Below are 20,479 nucleotides of genomic sequence, written 5' to 3' on the forward strand. Positions count from 1 at the left end.
AACGTCACCATGGGCCCGAGCTCGATCCTGAAGCCGGGCAAAGGCGTCGACCCGTTGCAACTCCTCGGACCCTTACATACTACATACATACATGCACATGCACCTGCACCTGCAACCCCACTGATCGCAACCTCAGCGCACTATCGCCTGTTTGGACATCTCAACTGGGCTTGAGCCGCCATCCTCCACGTCGCTCGCTCTAGCCGCCATCACGCGCCTCTGCCTGCTTGGGCTTACCGTCTCTTGCTCTGTCCGCATCCATTAGCGCAGACGACATCCGCACCAGCATCACCAACCTAGCGCCTGCGAAGTCATAGTGCGCGTATCTGACTTGATTGATCGCCCACGATGGAGACCATCAAGGGTCTCCTGTGGAAGCCCACGCCCGAGGAGCAGGTAGACCACGTCTCCACACCCCATGGCCACGCTCCAGTCTAACCCGCCCATAGAAGCGCAAATGCAACACCCTCGTGCGCCAAAACGTGCGGAAACTCGATCGCGACATCCAGCAACTCAAGGTCACGGAGCAGAAAACCAAGAACCTCATTCAACAGTCGTCGAAACGCGCCCAACGCAACCCCTCCATGGCCAAGCAGGCCAACCAAGACGTCCGCATCTTCGCCCGTGAGCTGATTCGCGTCCGGAAACAGAGCAATCGCCTCATGACGTCCAAGGCCCAGCTCAATAGCGTGCAGATGCAGGTCAACGAAGCCTTTTCCGTCAGGAAGATTGAAGGCAGTATAAAGGCCAGCACGGGCATCATGAAGGATGTAAACAGTCTGGTGAGACTGCCAGAGCTGACGGGCACTATGAGGGAGCTCAGCTCTGAGTTGATGAAGGCGGGAATCATCGAGGAGATGCTGGACGATACACTAGGTGAGAACGAGATGCTGGAGGGTGAGGCCGACGAGGCCGAGGAGGAAGTGGACAAGGTGCTGAGTGAGGTGCTCAAGGATCGGTTACCGCCGAGCAAGGCCCAAGAGCAAGAGCTTCCTGCTGCTCCACAAGCAGAGGAGGAAGAGGAAGAAGACCAGGCGGAAATGTTGGCTCAAATGCGAGGCCGCCTCGAGGCACTCAAGAGCTGAGGCAATTTATGAAGATTGCTTTGAAACTATCCCATGTATAGAGCCATAATGCGGAGTTGTGGAATTACGGCGTACTGAGTATCCGCGATGCAACGACACTGAATTTGTGTAGCTACATACATAACACTCTCAGCCCGAAGAAAGCCAGTTTGATGATAATGACGATATTTTTTTTACTTATGTATTGGTTCATTCATTCATTCATTTCATTCCTCTACTTAGAGACATGCAAACGCACATTTGTCCCCCACCCAGCTGAAATGGTATCATTGACATCACAAAGGACTGCCACCATAACAGGAATGCCGTTCATGCATGCCACGATGTCAGTGTCTCTTGAATGTGCCGCCTCAATCTCCCCTGATAATCTTTCCCACAAATTTCAATTCCCATTCCCTCGGCTCCTCGCCCACGAAACGAGCGTTCGTCCGCTCATCCAGCATGTGTGTGGTGACGGAAATGCCATTGTACCACTCCCGCACCTTGTCATCGGCGTCCTCAGTCCACACCGTCAGAGTCCCATCGAGAATCATTAGCGAGACCTTTGGAGGTACGCCGCGCATTTTGAGCAGCATATTGAGGATGTCGCTGAACTTTTCGCCTTGCTGAGAGAATGTCGATGGAGGTCTGTCTAGCGGCCATCGGGGATGGCGAGAAGACTGAGGTGGAAGGTCTTGTGTCGAAGTTGGAACAGGGGGAGAAGAAGCCGTCGCAGTGGTGGACTCAAGAACAGATGCAAGATCGTTATGGACAGAAGACGCTGGCTTGGACGACTCACCGCCACCGTCATCTCCGGCTGTAGTCGCAGAAGGAACTTCCCAGGAACGGAACAGCCAACACATTCGCTCTACACAAGCGAGTAGCATGACAGCGACAAGGAAGGTCTCGAAAGGGTTCGCTTGTTGACGCTGTAGCAATCGGCGTTCCAGGTCGTTCATGACGACGCGTGCAAGACACGCAGCACGCTTCTCTGTCGCGCCCATGAGTTGCATTGTAATGAGACTGTAGGAAGAGCTGTGTTCGAGAGGTGTGATGGGCGTGTGGATGCCTTCCTCAATATCCGCAGCCGTCAATATCGAAGGTGCCTGAGTGGGCGCAAGAGACGGGTTAGAAAACAAGTGCCATTCGAAGTTGCGGGATGTGAGTATGCGCGTCAGGTTCCAGAGTTCTATCGACTTGGATATCAGTCCGTCTGGACTCAGCGATGCTATATTCTTCGCGCTTTGTACAGTCACCTTCATGAAGTGCGAGTCCTCGGTGTCGGAAAAGTGGCCAGCCATCTTTTTCACATAGTGGTCTATCTTTCCACTGACGTCGTCATCGCTGTCTATCAGCTCTAGGTCCGGTGACGCTAGCCCCGAGAAGATGGCAGGGTCGATATCCGTATTCTGGACCGCTGAAGTTTGTTGACACTTTAACGGTGTGAAAGTTGCAAAAGTGCTAGAGGCGGGGAAATGGGTGGCTTCTATCCGACCTGGTGTCTGATCCAACCGTATTTGGCCTTTTGCTTGATTCGTGGCGTGGAATGCGAGGACACTGTGCAAGCCTGCAGTATACAGACCACATTCCTCTGCTATCCGTGTTCGAATGCAAGGCTGCTTCCACAATCGTGCGCTCTCCACGTTCTGGCAAGTGTTGCATGGATTCTCCCCGGAACAAGGCTTCTTGAGCATACGACATCGAATGCATGCGCCTCGCTTGCGCACTTCCTGCACTTCTTTCCGCCGAGAGTCTGTGAAACGTCCTCTCACTTTTGGTTTTGCCGGCTTTTGGTTCATGCTGAAATCGGTCGTGAAGTGCGTCTGGTTGCCCGCGTTCATGGCAAGTGGTCGCTGATGGTTCATGCCTTTGTTCTGGTTGTCGCCCATCTGCATGTGCTCTTTGCCATGATCTTGCAACATTGGGTCGAGCGAGTTGGGCTGTATGTTTGGCCAGTGCCCACGTGCGTGTCCGTGTGAATGGAAGTACTTTGGCTCTGCCATGCTGTGCAGGCCATGACCCGAGAGATGCATATCCGAGTCCATTGACAGCCCGTTGGTTAATGGCATCAAGTCGTTTGCTGCAGACGCTGCCATGACAAGCGATGGAACCATGTGCGACATAGACGAGGCATTTGAGAGAGGCATGTGGCCCATGTTCGGGGAGGTTGTCGGTGAGTGGTGCAGCGAATTGTTGAACTGGTACATGGACGGCATAGCCGGCGCATTCGACATGTCGATGCCCTGTGACATAGCACCCAGGTCTGAGCCATCTGGCCTGTCGTCTTGTATCAGGAACTCGTCCAGTAGGCCGGCATGACTCGTGTTGTTGTGACTGTGTTGTGTTTGCGAAGGCTGTTTCTCGGCCATGCGCTTTCCGGACAGGTCCAAGTGCTGTCGCGAGACCTCAGCAAGCGTCTCGAGAGCCGAGAGCTGCTTCGACGGTGCAAAGGGAAGATTCACTTTCTGGCCATGCTGCATCTGGCTCGGTCCCGGCGCGTTCGTATGAGCCGTCTGCGTCATGTTGTCGGGGAGGGGCAGCTCGTGCATTTGCAGCAGCGCGCGCTGCCGGTCCTGGAGAGGAAGCGCAGGACATTTCTTGACGAGGTGATTCGTGAGGCTGTCTATGCGTCCTTTGGGGAACTGCGTCTGGTCAGCTCTTCTGCACCTTGGCCCAGAGACTTTTGTCGAGGGGACTCACCTTCTCGCCGCACGACTTGCACGTGTGCTGGTAGCGGTTACTTGCATCTTCGAGCTTAGGGCCGCGCTCGAAGTATTCGAGAATCAATTGGTTAGGTCGGCGGCCCATGTTCAGCCCCAGAGTTGAGCCCTTTGACCCTGCAGTGCGTTGCGGAATGTTTTTGCCGGACTTATCGCGCGGTGAGGACCTGGGAAATTTTGGCGGTGTAAATCCGGGCAATGTGATTGGCCCAGCGCTCTTTGCCTGCTCAACCACACCTGCGTCCGCTTTCGTATGGGCAGTACTGGTAGCGACTACAGTGTAGGCTACAGGGCCGCTGGCTTCTCGGGCTCGAATGGAGAGGTTGCTTTTAACTCACAGGTGCTTTTTCGCCGTGCGTCAGGGTGTGCTGACGAGCCAGCTCATAGCTTACCGCAGCAGCTCAGTTGCAGTTGTTGTAAGTTGACAGAGACATCTAGCCCCAATGTGTATATGCTGCCACGCTCTATTGGCCCTGGAAGAAAGCGATAGAAGCCGCGATCAAAGCGTAGCAGGTGGAGACATTTCCAAAAGTAGCTTGGCTGGGCATGCGCCGGACTCCTGCCAGTCGTCCAGGCGTGAACAAACAGGACATGCCAGGAACATTATTCTGTATCGATTGGACGAAGAGCATTAAGAATATGAGAGACAGCCTCTTCGTCTGATGCACTGCTGTGATGCTCAAAAGTGTCCCAGAGCGGGATGACGTCAATGTGACCGTCCCTGAGCAATACACTCGTCATGATCAAATTGGGTAAACTATCCAAGCAATGAATCTTGATCCCTATTTCTCTCCCTCCAAAACTTTCTCAAATCTCTGCCTTTAATTGTCCAGACGCTAGGAATTTGAGAAACCCTGAAAATGGACACGACAAAGTCCCCAGCAGCAAACCCCGGCATAACGCCCGATCCCAGTCACAACGGTTCAACAATCCGCAAAGCTTTCGTCCTGGAAGCCCTCGCAAACCTCTTCGTCATACCTTTGATAACAAATACGCGCTTCATTCTCTCGTTCCTTCTCAACAATCCATCCCGAGACATCAACCCCTCCTCGGTCTTGTTCGCGCGCCTATTCGGCTGCTTGATTGTCGGTGGATTCACGTCGGCACTGCTAGCCGGCGCTACCAACACCAGAAATGGAATTGAGTCTAGAAGAACAACTTATATGATGTTGGGTCTAGGCGAGGCAATGTTGATTCCAATGTTGGCCCTGGAGTTGAGTAGAGGCCCACAGGCTGCACTGAGTAAAAAGGCGGCAGGGGTAAGCATTGGGTTTTTGGGGCCTCCGTTGTTATGGAGGCTGTATGTGATTTTTGTTAGGCCAGACTTGTTGGGGAGGTATACAGAAGGGGGAGCGGGTAATGGACGTGCGACGAGGAGGGACGGATGTGAGTATACACCGTTGGATCTGCGTGAGAACCTGAGCTAATCAGACCTAGATGGTACTATCAACACACGTGATGATTAAGGCGATCTGTTGGGAATGTGGGAACTAGTTGCATCAATACGCTTAGTCGCTTGCGAATTCTTGTTGTCAAAGCTCGCATCCCCGTTCCTGTTTCCCAAATCTAGTACTTTTCCGTGCCATATTGATCACGGTCGAAATCCACAAACGCCTCGCTGAAATAATATGCAATATACTCTTTGAGATGGCTCTGAGAAGCACAAATCTTCAGTCTGCGAAGCCTCCCCATTCTACCTCCTCATCCTCCTCTTCAGAATCGCTTGCAGCTTCGAGTTCTTGTCCTCTCCAAGCCCTTAATCGGTCGTCGGCGAGACACTCTTTTGCCGCATTTCTCAATGGCTTCAGTTTGCCATCCTTTGCCATCTTTTCAATCGGCTGTATAAGCGTCTCCAATGTCTCTTTGTGGCTCTCCTTTTCCCATCCTTCTCCCTCAACCCTCTCCAACTCATCAACCCATACGTCCATGACATGATATCTCAGTCCATTCGGGATCTTCAGGTTCTGACACTCTAAAGGTGTCTCTTCCACGATACTGTTCCATTGTTCCAACAAGCTCTTTTTCCACTTGTTCCGGCTAAGGAAGGCGAACGATGCGTTGACGTATTGACGGATCAGGTATAAATATTTATCGAGTCTTAGCGCTTCGATGTGACCCCACTCGCGAGACATGGTAAGAAAAAAGGCGCGGATGAATGGGAGGACGACGGGCGTGCGAAGGATAGAGACAAGAGATGCGAGGTCGCGCGAAAGGCGTTGCTGAAGCGCGGGTTTGTCTTGCATCCACAAACCTACAAAGCTGTCTTAGTATCTTCTTTTGGTTGTCGCAGAGATCCCATCGCCTAATAACACGTACAGTAAAACAGTCCTTTCCATAATTTCAGCAGGTCTAGTTCTGAAATCTCTGACTGCGCGCCGAGGTATGTTCGTAAAGACTCGAGTGCCTGATCGCGAACTTTCTTGTCTATCGCAAACTTCAGTCTCTTTCCCACAAAGTCTGATCCTGTCTTATATACATACCGCTCGAGGCGAGGTTCCTTATGAAAGGGTTGTTTTGCGCGTCTGAAGCCATGTTGTGCAAAATGATGGATTGCTGATGTGCCCAGGTGAGGTTCGAGATGCGCGGAACTTTTTTTGGGGGCTGCGGAGCTAACCTATCGATAAGACCCGCCACTTGTGAATTAGCGCCCCAGTAATGAATATACCATGCGATGAATTGGACTTAGCTTAAGCTTAAGTGTAAATGGACGTATAGGGAGATGATGCTATTAGATTTTGTCGGCTGATTTTATGCCATTACATGTTAGCAACTACTCACGATCACTTGGATACAGGTCTAATCAAGGAAAGACACTTCAAAGCCGACATATAAGCTACTAAAAAGTCTGATGTCTTGTTGTTCTGTAACTACGGAATTAGGTACTTGGATAAAAAAGAATTTGTCGTGGAAACCACCTTCATGTCTCTAGCTAGCTACTGCAGACTGCTTGCATCATTATTACTAACTCATTTAGTTTAGTCAACTCATAAGAGGAAATATCAGTCTTTGTGAAACTTACCTACATGTATTTCTACGTGTTTTATAGGTATTCTAGCCTTTTGACATACTAACCCTTGTTTTCACGCTAAGATATATTTTTTCCCTGTTATCTAATTCTCGTCCTCTGCAGTTCTTGATTTATCACGTCATGCTGTTCTCCAAGTGACAAAGTTCTACAGTACATTAACACAATATACTAACATAATACCAATATTACTTGTCCTTAATAAAGTCTACATGAGACTGATTTGATACCTTCTTTAAATAAACATCACTAGGCTTTCAATAGTACGCCTGATGGTACTTTTTGTTATCCTCGTTTCAATTATTTCTACATCTTCTGTCCTAAAGTAGAAATAATCAAGAATTTATACTCCCTTTTATAAGACCTTACAAACCATATCATGCGCACAAGAACATCGATTCAGAAGCAGGCTGTGAGATGCGACAACAAATTTTGTAGCTGCATGTATACCCCTGGCTACGATCATAAACATTATTCCTGCCACTTCCTGGCTGGAACTTGATTTCCCCGAGTTGTTAATAGGGTAGAGGAGCATCTGTGTCCTGTGAGGAGCTGTGCATGATTGCCAAAGTACGGTCCAATTAATTTAACTAACAACCAGTTCGTAGATTTGCTAGTCAGATGATGTGCTGTTATCCACTCGCGCCTCTTGACTTGTACTGGTTTAAACAGCCTTTAAGCTATTTGTCTGCACCCCTTAGTTCCTCTAACAGGGTATTGTGGTGGAGCAACTAGGGAATATACCTGTAAGGGGCTCGACCCCGGAGGGTAGTCTTAAGCTCGGGAGCACGATCGGACAGGCCAAGGTAACAAGATTGTATTCGATAGAGAGCTAAGCTCTCGGCTACGTAGCTATCTATATACAATGCTGGTTGCTAGGGTAACAATCGGGCCGGGCAGGTGGAGTAAACGAGGTCGTAGACGAGTATGGGAGGCGAAGGGCGTTCAGCCCGTTACAATACCCTAGCAGCCGAATGGTAGTTAGATGGTGCCAAGGGACTGGTATAAAACTAGGAAGTGGAGGAAAATGCAATAAAAAGAATAAAATACTATTACATTTCTAAAGACCTATCAGAATACTTAATCAATGTACTAAGGGTGCAGTCAGAATGATTACCAGACTACCAGTAATAGAGCCTGTATAGCCACCAAGCACCTGCGCAGCTGGAGGTGAAGAACGCTCCACGATAGTGTATTAATCGAAATCCATAAATCTAAAGAGAAACAGTTGTCCTCAGAGCCTGAATATAAGAATATTCACCGGACCTTATTAGCAGGCTAGGCCTAATCTGTCAATGCATCATGCTCGGTGGTAATCCTAGTGCTTACTTATGCATTTTCCACATATTATATCAAGATAGAATTCAGCATACAAGAGAAGGCTACTGAATATACATCTGCAATCGAAAAAATAACAAGGTGTAATGAATAGGTAGAGGTCTGCTATACAGTGCCCTTATTTTAGATCGTGGCTACCAGGTCGTGTAGGCTATCGCATTTACCAGACTTCGCTGCCTATCTTCGTTACATATTACGTTATATCTCCCCAACGCCCCTCAACGCCTCTGAATCTGACTATATATAGAATAGATAAGTTAAGTTCAAGACGAATAGCGCTTTGGAGGAAGCTAGAGAAGTCTATTATATAATAGTAATTATGTTATATTATATTTTAATAGCACGTGATATATTTTATAAAAGTTTTGTTAGCTTAATCATTTACTTACCCCCTACACGTTAGTCTGCTTCCTTTAGCTAGGTATTTGTTCTGAATTTACTCCAAGAAGAAGTAGTAAGGTTTAAATAGCGAGAAGAAATTAAACATCTACTATTTGCGCTAGTGAGTAGCTGACTAAGCAAATCTGTTGCGTTGTTGCGAGAGCGCTAGTACTCTTGACACTTTTACCTAACACCTGTTCGAAGAGGTAAGCTCCAAAATTAATACACTTTTTATTTAATTTAATAATAGTTTTCTAATATACCTAAGTCTAGAGTAACACAAGTATTACCTAGCTGCTGCTTACCGTATTAGTTGTAAGTCTGTTCACTATCGTCTAGTTAACCCCGCCTACCTTCATTAGCATGCTACATAACCTTCACAAATCATGCGGATTTACATTAATGATTAATCCGGCGCGTTAAGCACATGCTAATATAATGTAGTCTCGGCGTTGTAATGCCACTCATGGTCGTGATCCCATCCAACGGTCACGCGAGGCGGCGCGTCCTGGTCGATCGCGTAAGTAACGCCGAGAAACCTTTTACACGTGTAGCAACGTCCTTATCGTATCCAGGTGCATTCTATACTCTCAAATCGCGTGCAAGACGATGTAAGCAGTCATGCTATTTGTGGCCCGTGCGCAATTCTGACGATGAATCTAGGACGAACAGTACCTCGTCCGCTGGAACACTGAAGATCCATCAACTCAAGCCCCGCTGAGTTGGCACTCCATCAAAGAGCTTCTACGATGTCTTGAACACGTCCAAGATTACATCGAAGTGAGGGAAAAGTATGAAGCAGCGGCTCTAGTGAGAACGAAAGAGACTAACTTCACCCAGGTCCATGGAAGAGTTGGGACAAGCACAGATAGCAACAACAAGAAAACGAAAGAGTCCGGACAGTAGTAGTGGGCATGAAAGCCGTGCTTCGCCGTTTGATCGCCGTTTTCAAGAAAGTCGGACACCCTCAGTCTCACGGTCTTCCCCACTGTCTCCCTCACCGCCTGTGTCTTCCCACGACGTGTACAACGGCGTTCTAGATGCTGACGAACATGGCTTCGTTTACTGTCGTTCGGCAGCCGGAGCAGATATACCGCAACTTGACGTCCACGCCCTGACACCGGAAATAACCCAGGCGGCGTATCTGGCTAGCGTCGACAAAGCACTTACCTACATACGAAACGAGTACGTTCGGCGACTAGCCAAAGTGCCAGGAGAACATGGCAAGCCCATCCGTTTGATTAACCTGGTCGACTCGTCTACCCCATCACTGCGATTCCGGTACATTTCCGAATATGTCCTGCAAGAGGGCGTGTACCGCGCATCGTCGGAGACGCAGCAAGGCTGCACGCAATGCTCACCGCACATGGGCCGCGACATTGGGTGCGAATACACGAAGAAATGCGATTGTCTCGAGTACGCCGCGGTGGATGAATCGCGGCTCGACGGCGAGCAGCGAAAGCAGTACTACCACGCGCTCGACACGGGCGCCTCCACCATGGGGTTCCCCAAGAAATTCCCTTACTTTGCCTCGGGCACCAAGCGCGAGAAGACGGGCTGCCTCGTCCCTTTCTACCTCAACTCGCGGCGCCCAATCTACGAATGCAACGACAAGTGCCACTGCGGGCGCTACTGCCGCAACAAAAACGTCCAGTTTGGGCGTCAGGTCGAGGTGGAAATCTTCCGGTCGAGCAACGGCCGCGGGTGGGGTCTGCGCTGCAGAGAGGACCTGCACGAAGGCCAGTTCATCGACACGTACCGTGGCGAAGTCATTACCGACGCCGAGGCCACGCGCCGCGAGACGGCATCCTCCAAGGCAAAAGCCTCGTACCTGTATTCGCTCGACAAGTTTGCAGAGTCCGAGGGCCTCGACGAAAAGGATCTCTACGTTGTCGACGGCGAGTTCATGGGCGGCCCCACCAAATTCATTAATCACTCTTGCGAGCCAAATTGCCGCCAGTACACGGTCAGCTACAACAAGCATGATCCCAGGGTCTACGACATTGCGTTTTTCGCCTGCAGGTTCATTCCAAAGGGCGAGGAACTGACATTTGACTACCTCGACAAGGATGACGATGAGCCCATGGATGAGCCTGGCGAGGACGCCATTCCCTGTCTGTGCGGCTCGAAAAAGTGCCGGAAATGGTTGTGGACCTGAGGTTTGGAGGTTGCGTTATGTTTTGTTGGAGGGGCGACAAGGACATCATGGCATTTGGAGTAGCGGATAAGCGGGGGAGAGAGAGAGAGAGAGAGAGAGATTCTCACCTGAGGGGAAGGGTTCTGGTTGCTCTTTTTTGCAAAGGCAAGGAAATATGCGGGGGGTTTTTTTTTCTTTTCTTTTCTAATGATACGTAGTCATCCCTCTTTTTCCTTTCTTGCACACATCACTTGGCCCAAAATTTTTGTATCTCAAACTAATAATATTCTCTTTGTATCTCAAGTCACGGCGTGTGAAATGTTTACTTTGTCTATCCCCCCCCCTCGTGAGTGAACAGCCCACCAAACCAAACCAGATTGAGATATCTTACCATTCAATTCAATCCATTTAAATTCCAGTCTGCACGAACAAAACCCGACCAAAACAGTTCAAGTATTCGGACCCATATAAAAAAAAAGGGGGGGGAAGGGTCGAATAGTATATCACTTACTCAGACCTAATAGTACAATAAGAACACACACACACACACACAAACAAGCACACTCACATATACACAAGAAAAAGAAAAGAAAAGAACAGAGGCCAAGCTATACAATTTCAGCGTGTCATCCAAAAAAAAGAAGAGCCTAATATTAAGGAGGTTAGGGGAACTTATAAAGAAACAAGGGATTGAATAATTGATAAAAAAAACCCCTACTGGAGGGCAAGGTCTTGAGGGGGGGGGGATATATGTATGTATCTCTCACACTGTCTGTCTCTGTCTCTGTCTCTGTCTCTGTATCACTCACACTTCACTGTGACGGCTCACTTATACTAATCTGATCTGTATACTCGCAATCGCAATCGCAATCGCAATCGCAATCCAAAATCGCCAATCTTTCGACCCCCAAAGACAAACATTCCAAAAACAACAACTTCAAACAAGAACTAGAAAAAAAAAACCAAGCACAACAAACATCTAAGGCAAGAAACAAAGAAAAGTGTCTTCATCGCTCAAGTGCAAACTAGTTATAGTTTCAAGGAAAGAAAACGATAAAAAAAATAATAAACGGTTGGTGTTCTCCAAAAGAGAAAAAAAAGAATAATAATAAAATAAGCAAGCATTAGGTTACATGAAGGAATGGGAAAAAAAGATATTGGGACAGACATTTATATTTGTCTTGCGCGCACGCGCGCGTACACACACACACACACACACACACACAAACACAAACACTCAACACGCACACAAAGCATACATGAGGAAAAGACCGGATACTCCTACGGAGTTAGAGATTCAAGGAAAAAAAAACTCTGTAACAAAGGAAATGGGGGTTTGTTCATTTTGAAAAATGGGGGTTGGGGGGGTTGGGGGGGTTACTTGGCTTTGCTCATTTTCTTGCCAATTCCCTTCCAAAGTTGAGAGCCAAGGGCGTCAATTCGCCCTCTTCAATAGCGCTCTCGTCTTCATAGAAGCCACTCTCGCTCCATGGCTCCATGTCTGCATCCTGGTCGTACGCCTGCTTCCGCATCAGAGGCGGTGTGCGAGGCTGCTTTCCCAGGACGGGGAAGCCGATTTCAGTTGACGCGTGCGAGCTCATCGAGTTGGAGCGTGCGTCTTGGGAGCGCTGAGAAGAAGAAGGGGCGTCGGACGTGCGGCGCATGTTGGAGGTGGGCGGTGTCATGAGGCCAGAGAGAAAGGATTGCTGCGTAGGCTGAGGCTGGGTGCGAGATGGCGTCTGGTTGCGCAGTGAGCTCGACGATTTCCCAGCGAGAGCGGATGCAGCTTCTCCGCGACCTTTACGCCAGTTGCCAATGGCAGCAGCAAGCTGAACTGCCTTTGGTGACGCAAAGTTGGATAGTGTGCTGAGTGTCGGGAAAGACTGCTGTCCGCCGGATATGAGACGCTCCTTCTCGGACTGCTCCATCTGCAAGTTGGTACGGATGCGGATGGCGGCATCGCGAACAGTTTCGCGGTCAAAAGTTGGCTGGGCCAAGGCGTTGATCAGGTCGTTCAAGTCGTCCACGCGTACGCCGAGCAGCTCACGTAGCCAGTTAATCTCAGTATCACGCTCCTTGAGCTTGGCTGGTGCTTCTGTATCAACCGCTTCGAGCTGCTGCTCAAGCGACTCAATGCGTCCCTCACGCTCCTGAAGTTGCTCTTGTAGAACACCAATGGACTCGCGCAGTGCTTGAGCCGAAACCTTCTCGCCCATGGAGAAGGAATTACCAGGATTGGGTGACTTGGATGCGGCGGCAACCGCAGCGCTGGCGGCTTCCTTTGCAACCTGTAACTTCTCTTCCAGCAGTGCAATCTTGTCCTTGAAATGGTCGAGCCTGGAGTCGGCCAAAGCAAGCTTGTCGTTGTGGAAGGCCTCGGCACGGTCAATGTCCTCGCGTACAAACTCGAGAGCACGAGCATGTTCCTGCTTCAAATGCTCAAGTTGACGCTCGTATGCACGCTGCTGTTCCTGCAGGGTTTGCCTGTTCTTCTCCATAATCTCCTGGATAGCCTGCTTCTTAGCGTCAGAGGCTGCCTCGAGATCAAGCTCGTGCTTCTCCTTGGCCGTGTCGGCGTCCAGGCGGACTTGGTCAAGCTCGGCACGGACACGGTTGATCTCGCTCTCAAGCTCGTGGCGAACAATGTTGACCTGGTTGTTAGCGGCGTCCACATCGGCCTCCATGAGCACACGGGTGCGGCGGATCTCCACATGCGCGGCATCCCTCGCTTCCCGCATGTCGCGTTCGTAGCGCTCGGCGTTCCTCTGGTGCTCCACAGTCTCCTTCCTCAGCTGTTGAATAGTCTCCTCGAGTCGGGCGTTGTGCTTCTGCGTCTGTTCAAGGTGGAACCTGAGCTTCATGCCCTCACGCTCTTGAGTCTCAAGGCGCTCGAGCTCCCGCTCCAGACGCTCACGTGTGCGACCCTCGGCCTCAATGCGCGCGCTGAGGATCTCGTACTTGCTGGCAGATGCCTCCTCGTTCTTGTGCCACTGAGCGCGTTCGGCGGCAATCTGCTGAGTGGCAGAGACCATGTCTTGCTGGAGCTTCTCAAGCTTGACACGCATCGACTCCCGGACACGGGTGGCCTCTTCAGCCTGGAAGCGTGACTCTCCGATAGCCTTGCGTAGCTGCTCTGCTTCCTCATGAGCGACCTGGAGATCGCCACGCCACTTGTTAGCAGAGAGGCGATGCTCCTCGAGTGTAAAGGTCAACGCCTCATTCTCAGCAGTGACAGAATCCAGCTTCTTCTTAAGATCCTCCTCGGAGCTCTCCAAAGCGATATTGGTAAGCTTGAGCCGCTCACTCTCGGTTTCGAGAGAAGAGACTCTGTCGCGGAGGACATCTTCGTTGCTCTGGAGGGTGTCGAGACTCTGGCGAAGACCATCGCGCTCTTCAGTCAGAGCGTTAATCTTGTGCTCATCGTCACGGGCAGCTTGCTGAAGGAGGGTAAGCTCCTCCTCCGTGACCTTGAGAAGGCGAGCAGAGTCAGTTTCACGGTCCTCGAGAGCCTTGCGTGCGTCAGCCTCGTCGTTGAAGCGCATATTGGCTTCCTTGAGCATTTCCTCGAGATCAGCAATCCGTGCATCTCTCTCTTGTACAGCCTGAGTTTCCTCGCGCTTGGCGAGCTCCATGTTCTGCTGCTTAAAAGCTTCATCGATGAGCTCGCGAACGTCCTCGGCTTGAAGGTGGTGGCTTGTGGTCTGTGCAATAGAGGCTTTGAGACTGCCGATGATCTGGTACAGCTCAGACATGTCAAGCTGCGGCTGGGGAATGTCGACAGGTGCCTCCAAAGTAGACACAGGCTTCTGAGAGGCCAGTGCTTCAGCAACAATGGAACGGATCATGTCCGGCTGAACAGAATCCGCAGGCGGTGCAGGCGGTGCTGGGGCCTGGGCCGACGCAAGCGCTTCTGCGACAATGCTCTTGAGGTCGTCGGGCCAGATCTGCTCAGGAACTGGGGGAGGCAATGGCTGAGGAGCGTGCGTCTCAAAGGCCTCCATGACAATCGATCGGATATCATCAGGCTTCACAGACTCGACAGGCTTGGGAGTATGAGACGCGAGCGTGTCGGCAAGGATGGATCGGATATCTTCAGCCTTGAGAGTTTCAGCCGTGGGCTCGAGTGCCAGTCTGGTCGAAGCAATGGCATCCTGAACGACAGCACGAATCTGATCCACAGGAACAGGCTCAACGGGCTGCACGGGTGGCTGGTGGTGCGTGAGGACATCGGTAACAATCTCCCGGATCTTCTCGGGGATAATTGGTTCTGCCATTGGTACAGGCACAGGCATCGACGTGATCTGTGACTGATGCACCTCAAGCGCGTCCATAACAATAGACCGTATCTTCTCGAGCTTCCGGTCTTTGCCTCTAGATCTGTTGCGGTAGCTGGCCTCGGTTTCAATCTCGTCGTCTTCGTCATCTGCGTCACTTTCTAGACGTTCGTTGGTGGACATGCTACGGCGGCCGCGTCGTGGATGCTGTGACATGGACGCAAGCGCTTGCTGGATGCCTTGCAGGTTTTGCTCTAGCGGGCCAAGGCGGTCCTGCAAAAGACGGCCCATGAGCTCATCAACATGCTTGTCGAAGAAGCCGCTTCGCGTTTGAACCTTGGTTCCGTCCTCGCTTAGGAGGCCATCATCCCAGTCGCTCAAATGTCCATCGTCTGCATTGTTCAATTGACGCACAGGAGATTCAAAGGGAAGAGCAGCCAGTTCGCTGTCGAACGGATCCTGCATTGATGCTGCAGAGCCAGGAATGTTGACCAAGCGACCTGGAAAGAATCCCCGGCGAGGGCTGGGGCTAGGCGCGTCGCTGCGCATCTTGAAGTTGGGTCGCAGTTCAGTGTGCTCAAATACATTCGGCGTCCTCTGTGGAGAGGATTGGTCCCAAGACGTCTCGTCACGCTCAACGCCAAAGTCAGAGCCCTCTCCGTCCATGTGCTTCATGACTGCATCAATGTCGTTGAAAGAAGCCTCGCCAATCGTGTCGAAATCAGCGCTCTCACGCTCCGTGTAGCGGGTATGTCTGCCAGACTCCATGGCCGTCTTGAATGAGCCATCATTGCTGGGTTGGTAAGTAGTCACCGAGTTTCGGCTAGCCATCCTTGGAGGTGACAGGCGAGACTTTTCGGGCTCTTCGACTTGCGAAGGCTTCGTAACGTGGAAGCCAAAATCGTAGCCAGCGTTGCTGAGCTGTGGTTTGAGCTCAAACGGTTTCGCATTAGCCGAGAGAGTGCTCTTGTGGCTGTGCTTGGACGTTGGCTCGGGTTCCTCGGTCGTCGGAGTAGGTACATCACTGGCATGAGGAGTATCGTCGTCCGCAGCCTCACTCCCAGCAGGGGAAATAGGCTCAAATGGCTTCGTGTCCTGTAGCTGTGACAGTGGCGAAGGAGTCTTGGACCTGGCCTTGGTCTGCTTCGTGTTAGGCGACAAGTTCTCCTTGTCTTCGACATAGTCTTCCAGCGCCATTTCTGCATCCAGCAGAACATTGGGCTCCTTGACTTCAGACAAAGGCTGCGACGCGAGAATCGGCTGAAGTGCAAACTTGGGCACATCATCGCCATCAGGGCGGTCACGTCGCACACGCTTCTCGCGACCATCAGCTTGCACAGGCCGGCCAGCCTCGTCTTCACACGTCTTCTCTTCCTTGGGTGGCTGCTGACGCGTGTTGTCGGGTCGCACAATAGGCACAGCCTTGGATCGAGTAGCAGGCTTGATGATGTCGTTGGCAGAGATGTTAACGTCTCCAAAGATCTTGGAAGAAAAGCTTGTCGGAGCAGGGCCTGGCTTGGCGGGATTGAAGGTCGACACCCCGGGATTGAACGCTGGCGCCTCGGGCTTGAATGACGGCGGGCTCGAGAAGTTGAAGCCACTACTGGGAGTAGGCTGGAAGGTAGGAGCGTCGGGCTTGAAAGTGGGTGCCTCTGGCTTGAAGGCAGGGCCCGCCGTGTTGAGATTTGCCGGCCCGTCCACGCTGTTCTTGTTAGCCTCATGACCGGCTTGCTCAGTGGGAGGCTTGACGGCCGGCGCAAAGTTGAAGCCAGACGAGAAGGACCCAGGGCTGAAGGACGCAGCTGGGTTGAATTTGAACTCCTTGGCTTCGACATTGAGCTTCGAAATGGACGAGCGCGACGCGTGCTTGCTATGCACACCCGACGACGCAGGCTTGTTGAAGGCAAACTTGTTGTCTTTCCACGAATTGCTGACTTGCGACGGCGCCTTGGAGTGTTGCACAGAGCTCTGGGCCGTGTTGCGAGCCTCTCCCTCTTCCAGGCTGGGATTGGTATTCTCGGAAAGATTCGTACGCGCACCATCGCTGTCCGAAGGAGGAGTCTGCTGTGACGGGAACGAGTACGAGACGGGCTTCTGCGTCTGCGCAAGTGAGTGCGCTCTGCTGTGAGGCTGAGGCTGGTGCAAGATGGGTCGAGAGTCCTCCCACTTGGGGTTAGCCACAGCGTTGGAAGGTTTCAAAGGCACACTGCTCTCTGGCTCCGTACTGAAATCTCCACCCTCAGCAAACTGCTTGTCGATAGCCTCTTCCAAGTGGTACTCCTCGTTAGCAGCCTCGCGTTCAAGGTTCTCGCTAATATTGTGGCGATGGCCGCGAGGAGTCGGCACAGCAATCTCCGTGTTAGTTTGAGTGGCATGCTTCATAGTCGGGACTTCGTCTTCCTCGTCCTCATCCTCGGGCACTTCCTCAAGCGTCGACGAGGGGCGCATGCCAAGGACCTGCTGCTGCTGTTGTTGTTGCTGCTGAAGAATCTGGGCCTGGAGTTGCTGCTGCTGCAATTGCATGTGTAGCTGGAAGTCATTCCTCTGCGCCGACGTAATGGGAAGCTGCGGAGGTCCCATGCCAAACGGCGAACGGGGTGAGATGAGCTCAGCAAGGTCTGGACGGTTCAGAGCAAGAGCAGGCGAGCCGGTGCGGCCATCCTGAGAAAAGTAGCCACTCGGTGACCATGTGCCCGAAGGTGAGTAGCCATGGTGAGCAAAGTTTGCAGGCGATCCAAACGTAGAGTGGCGATGCATGTGCATGCTTGTGCGGGGATTCACAAAAGCCCCAGGAGAAGCAATTGACTGTCGCGACATGTGGCCGGGCGATGGTCCGAATGGGAAGCCGCCGGTTGCGATACTGCCTGGCCTGGCCATGCGTATGCTGCCAGCAGACGAGGTAGGCAGCGGCGGAGAGAAGACCTGTCCAGGATGTTGCTGCGAAGAGGTCTGGCGCGACAGAGGAAGTGGTACGTCTTCCTCGCCACCCATGCTGACACCTAGTGCTGCAAGCTTGGCCTCGAGCAGAGAGTTCTGGTAATCTTTCCATTCCGACTCCTTGGCCACACGCACTGTGAACTTGGAGCCTGAGCTGGCACGCTCTGCCTGTACGTCGGTCTCTGCTGGCCAGATGGCTCGGTTGTGTGTCTCTTGGCCTCCGGTACTGAATCCACGGACATCGTAGCCTTTCTGCTCGAGTTGGCTGAGCTTTGTGTTGACGGCTTCTTCGCTCATGGGCTTGGGAGGATATCCTGGGTTACCTCGAGGGATGTCGCGCGGTATGGAAATGATACAACCCTTGCCTTTGACGATGACCTTCTTGCGCATTCTTGGGTGTGCAGGCGCAGGCGCAGCATTTGGAGGCGCAAGAAACGCGTTTGCTGGCGGGTTTGAGGCTGGCCTGTTGTTTGTCGACTCGCCCTGGGACGACTTTACAGCACCACCGTCCGACGGCTTATCATGTGTCTGGTTGGATGTCTTGGCTGTCTTGGAAGGCGTCGGAACGGGAGTCTTGTCATTCGAAGCACTGTTTCCATTAGTCTGCTGTGCGGCCTGTGGACCGGATCCCGAACTCTGCCTTTGGGGAACGGGCGGATCCGAGTCGGCGTACTTTGAGGCCATCATCTTGCCAAGCGCTTCCTTCTGGTCCTTGCTGAAGTGGCGCCAAAAGTCCTGCTGGTTCAGTGTCTTGTTGGTGTTCCTGTCCCGGTGTCTTCGCTTGGGTGGGGGAGCAAACGAGATTTCCGGCTCCTCTGCTGAACCTTGGGTATCACTGTCGTTGTCGCGCCAGTCGTTGGTGTCGCGGTTCCAACGCTGCTCGAGAAACCGCTGCACCCACTCTGCTGACGTGGGATTGGGATCGGACGGTCTGGGTGTACTGCCAGAGGCGCGGTCTCTCGTCAGAGTGTCTAGGTCCGGCAATCGAGATCGAATCAGATGCTCGAGCGTAAAGCGGTTAGGCGATACGTTGCGGTCTATAGACGGGATGAGATGCTCGAGATTGAAGCGGTTGGGCGAGTCTTCCTCAAGCTGTAGCCGCGAGGGAAGCAGGTGTCCAAGCCCAAACTGGAGACCGGAAGATTCCTCCTCGTCGAAGTCGTCGCTACCAAACTGGTTCGAGACTTGAGGGTCTAGGTTGAAGGATGGAGGCGGGTGCCGATACGGACTGCCCCAACTTGCCGTGTAGTACGAAGTGTCTGTTCGCTCGCGCCTCGCAGCGTTGGACGGGGTGCGCGGCGGGTTTCCAAGGAGGGAGAAGGAGGGAAGTGAAGGAAGTTCTGGGCTCGAATGCCCGAGTGTACGAGACGGGGACGGGGCAGTCCAAGTGGGCGAGACGGCTTCACGCGCTTCGGATGGTGAGGTCGCTTCGCCAAAGCACGTGGGTGCAGAGGGAGGCGATGAGGGTGGCGGCAACGAAGGCGAAATTGATCGTTCAGCTTGCATTCAAGGATGTCTCCCTAAATGTTCCCGCAACTCCAAATGAGCTGCAACACTTCTTTCCACCTTGTTTTTTCTTTTTCACTCTTTCTCTATCTCTCTCTCTCACGCTCTCTCTCGTCGGCCCCCAAACGCGTCGGAAGAGGGGTTCTCACGGTACTCGACAAGGCGACAATCGGTTGAGCCCGGAGGCCAGGCCACGCGTGTGCTGCGGAGGAGGCAGAGGAGGGGCGGGGAGCGTCGAGTCGTCGAGCGCACTCGGGAACCCGTTGTTGTTTGGGGGGTTGAGGCCGTAATGATTAGGTATACTGGGTGAGAACAAGGAAAGGGTGGGTAGCCAAAAAAAAATTGGGGTAGCTAAAAGAGCGACATAAGGTAGGATGGCACAAATCTGGAGACCGCAGGACGAATGAACATCCCGGAGCAGCAGGCAGCAAAGACGACGGGTGAGAAGAGGAGTTGGCAGTCGGAGGCGTGCCAATGTCGTCGAAGACAAAAAAAGGTGGACACGGACAGGACGGGACTGGACTGGACTGAGCTGAGCAGAGCAGAGCAGAGCAGAGCAGAGCAGAGCAGGGCAGAACAGGGCAGGGCGAGGACAGGACAGGAGAGCGACGAGGCTAACGTGGGCCATGACTTAGTGGGGATGGCTGCCAGTTGGCATAGGGCCGTCAGGGGGCCCAATGTGCAATGGCGCGCCGCGCAAGGACGCCTGTAGGATGACACGCCCAGGCCACCGGGGAGCCTCGCAATTACCTTTGTTCATCTATGGCCGGGCCATGGAACCGTTTCTGAGCACACGTGGAGCCCTTTTTTTTTATTTTTTTTTAAACTATTTTATTTTTGGCTTTATTGCTGTCGCGTTCTGGCATGCCATGACAGCAGCAACAACAACAATGAATGACTTGGCAGCATCCATGTGTCGTGTGTACGTACACCTACGTAAGTATACATCGAATGCCGCAGTGGCAGTGGTTCCGGCCCGTCGCGCCCCTCCAACAGCAGGCCCGAGAGAGAGAGAGAGAGAAACAAAAAAGAGGGGTCACGACGCCTACGAAACAGGCCCAACCATACGCCATGCAGACCTGTTCTATGTACGACGG

General features: G+C 52.2%; 6 protein-coding genes across 6 annotated transcripts; 3 read left to right on the top strand and 3 right to left on the bottom strand.

The window, feature by feature from the left end:
- Window positions 1–3: 3 nt before the first annotated feature.
- Window positions 4–1,248, top strand: SETTUDRAFT_165570 (uncharacterized protein). Its single transcript, XM_008032209.1, has 2 exons — window positions 4–396; window positions 450–1,248. The coding sequence occupies exons 1-2, from the start codon at window positions 349–351 to the stop codon at window positions 1,083–1,085; spliced, it is 684 nt and encodes a 227-aa protein (XP_008030400.1). The 5' UTR covers window positions 4–348; the 3' UTR covers window positions 1,086–1,248.
- Window positions 1,249–1,289: 41 nt separating this feature from the next.
- Window positions 1,290–3,872, bottom strand: SETTUDRAFT_122253 (uncharacterized protein; the record flags this gene model as incomplete). The annotated part of the gene is made up of 2 exons (XM_008032210.1): window positions 1,290–3,706; window positions 3,765–3,872. The coding sequence occupies 2 exons, from the start codon at window positions 3,870–3,872 to the stop codon at window positions 1,436–1,438; spliced, it is 2,379 nt and encodes a 792-aa protein (XP_008030401.1). The 3' UTR covers window positions 1,290–1,435.
- A 772-nt stretch (window positions 3,873–4,644) lies between these two features.
- SETTUDRAFT_142032 (uncharacterized protein) lies at window positions 4,645–5,250 on the top strand (the record flags this gene model as incomplete). Its single annotated transcript, XM_008032211.2, has 2 exons — window positions 4,645–5,170; window positions 5,222–5,250. 2 exons carry the CDS (start codon window positions 4,645–4,647, stop codon window positions 5,248–5,250), a joined length of 555 nt encoding a protein of 184 aa, XP_008030402.1.
- Window positions 5,251–5,289: 39 nt separating this feature from the next.
- Window positions 5,290–6,319, bottom strand: SETTUDRAFT_173816 (uncharacterized protein; the record flags this gene model as incomplete). Its single annotated transcript, XM_008032212.1, has 3 exons — window positions 5,290–6,035; window positions 6,101–6,208; window positions 6,265–6,319. 3 exons carry the CDS (start codon window positions 6,314–6,316, stop codon window positions 5,455–5,457), a joined length of 741 nt encoding a protein of 246 aa, XP_008030403.1. The 3' UTR covers window positions 5,290–5,454.
- Window positions 6,320–9,019: 2,700 nt separating this feature from the next.
- On the top strand, window positions 9,020–10,566 carry SETTUDRAFT_122260 (uncharacterized protein; the record flags this gene model as incomplete). The annotated part of the gene is made up of 4 exons (XM_008032213.1): window positions 9,020–9,048; window positions 9,104–9,139; window positions 9,192–9,319; window positions 9,369–10,566. A coding segment is annotated over exon 4 (1,194 nt), but the record flags the coding sequence as incomplete, so codon positions are not given.
- A 1,490-nt stretch (window positions 10,567–12,056) lies between these two features.
- SETTUDRAFT_173818 (uncharacterized protein) lies at window positions 12,057–19,626 on the bottom strand (the record flags this gene model as incomplete). The annotated part of the gene is made up of 1 exon (XM_008032214.1): window positions 12,057–19,626. Exon 1 carries the CDS (start codon window positions 19,380–19,382, stop codon window positions 12,057–12,059), a length of 7,326 nt encoding a protein of 2,441 aa, XP_008030405.1. The 5' UTR covers window positions 19,383–19,626.
- Window positions 19,627–20,479: the final 853 nt, after the last annotated feature.

This window comes from Exserohilum turcica (assembly GCF_000359705.1).
Source record: "Exserohilum turcica Et28A unplaced genomic scaffold SETTUscaffold_7, whole genome shotgun sequence".
Classification (NCBI taxonomy): Eukaryota; Fungi; Ascomycota; class Dothideomycetes; order Pleosporales; family Pleosporaceae; genus Exserohilum; species Exserohilum turcicum.

What these genes read in the sequence shown, in the direction of transcription:
- SETTUDRAFT_165570 (XM_008032209.1), top strand. Translation starts at nt 349, where the DNA reads ATGGAGACCATCAAGGGTCTCCTGTGGAAGCCCACGCCCGAGGAGCAG. An exon ending in AGCCCACGCCCGAGGAGCAG is followed by an intron (nt 397 to 449) that starts GTAGACCACGTC and finishes ACCCGCCCATAG; the next exon opens with AAGCGCAAATGCAACACCCT.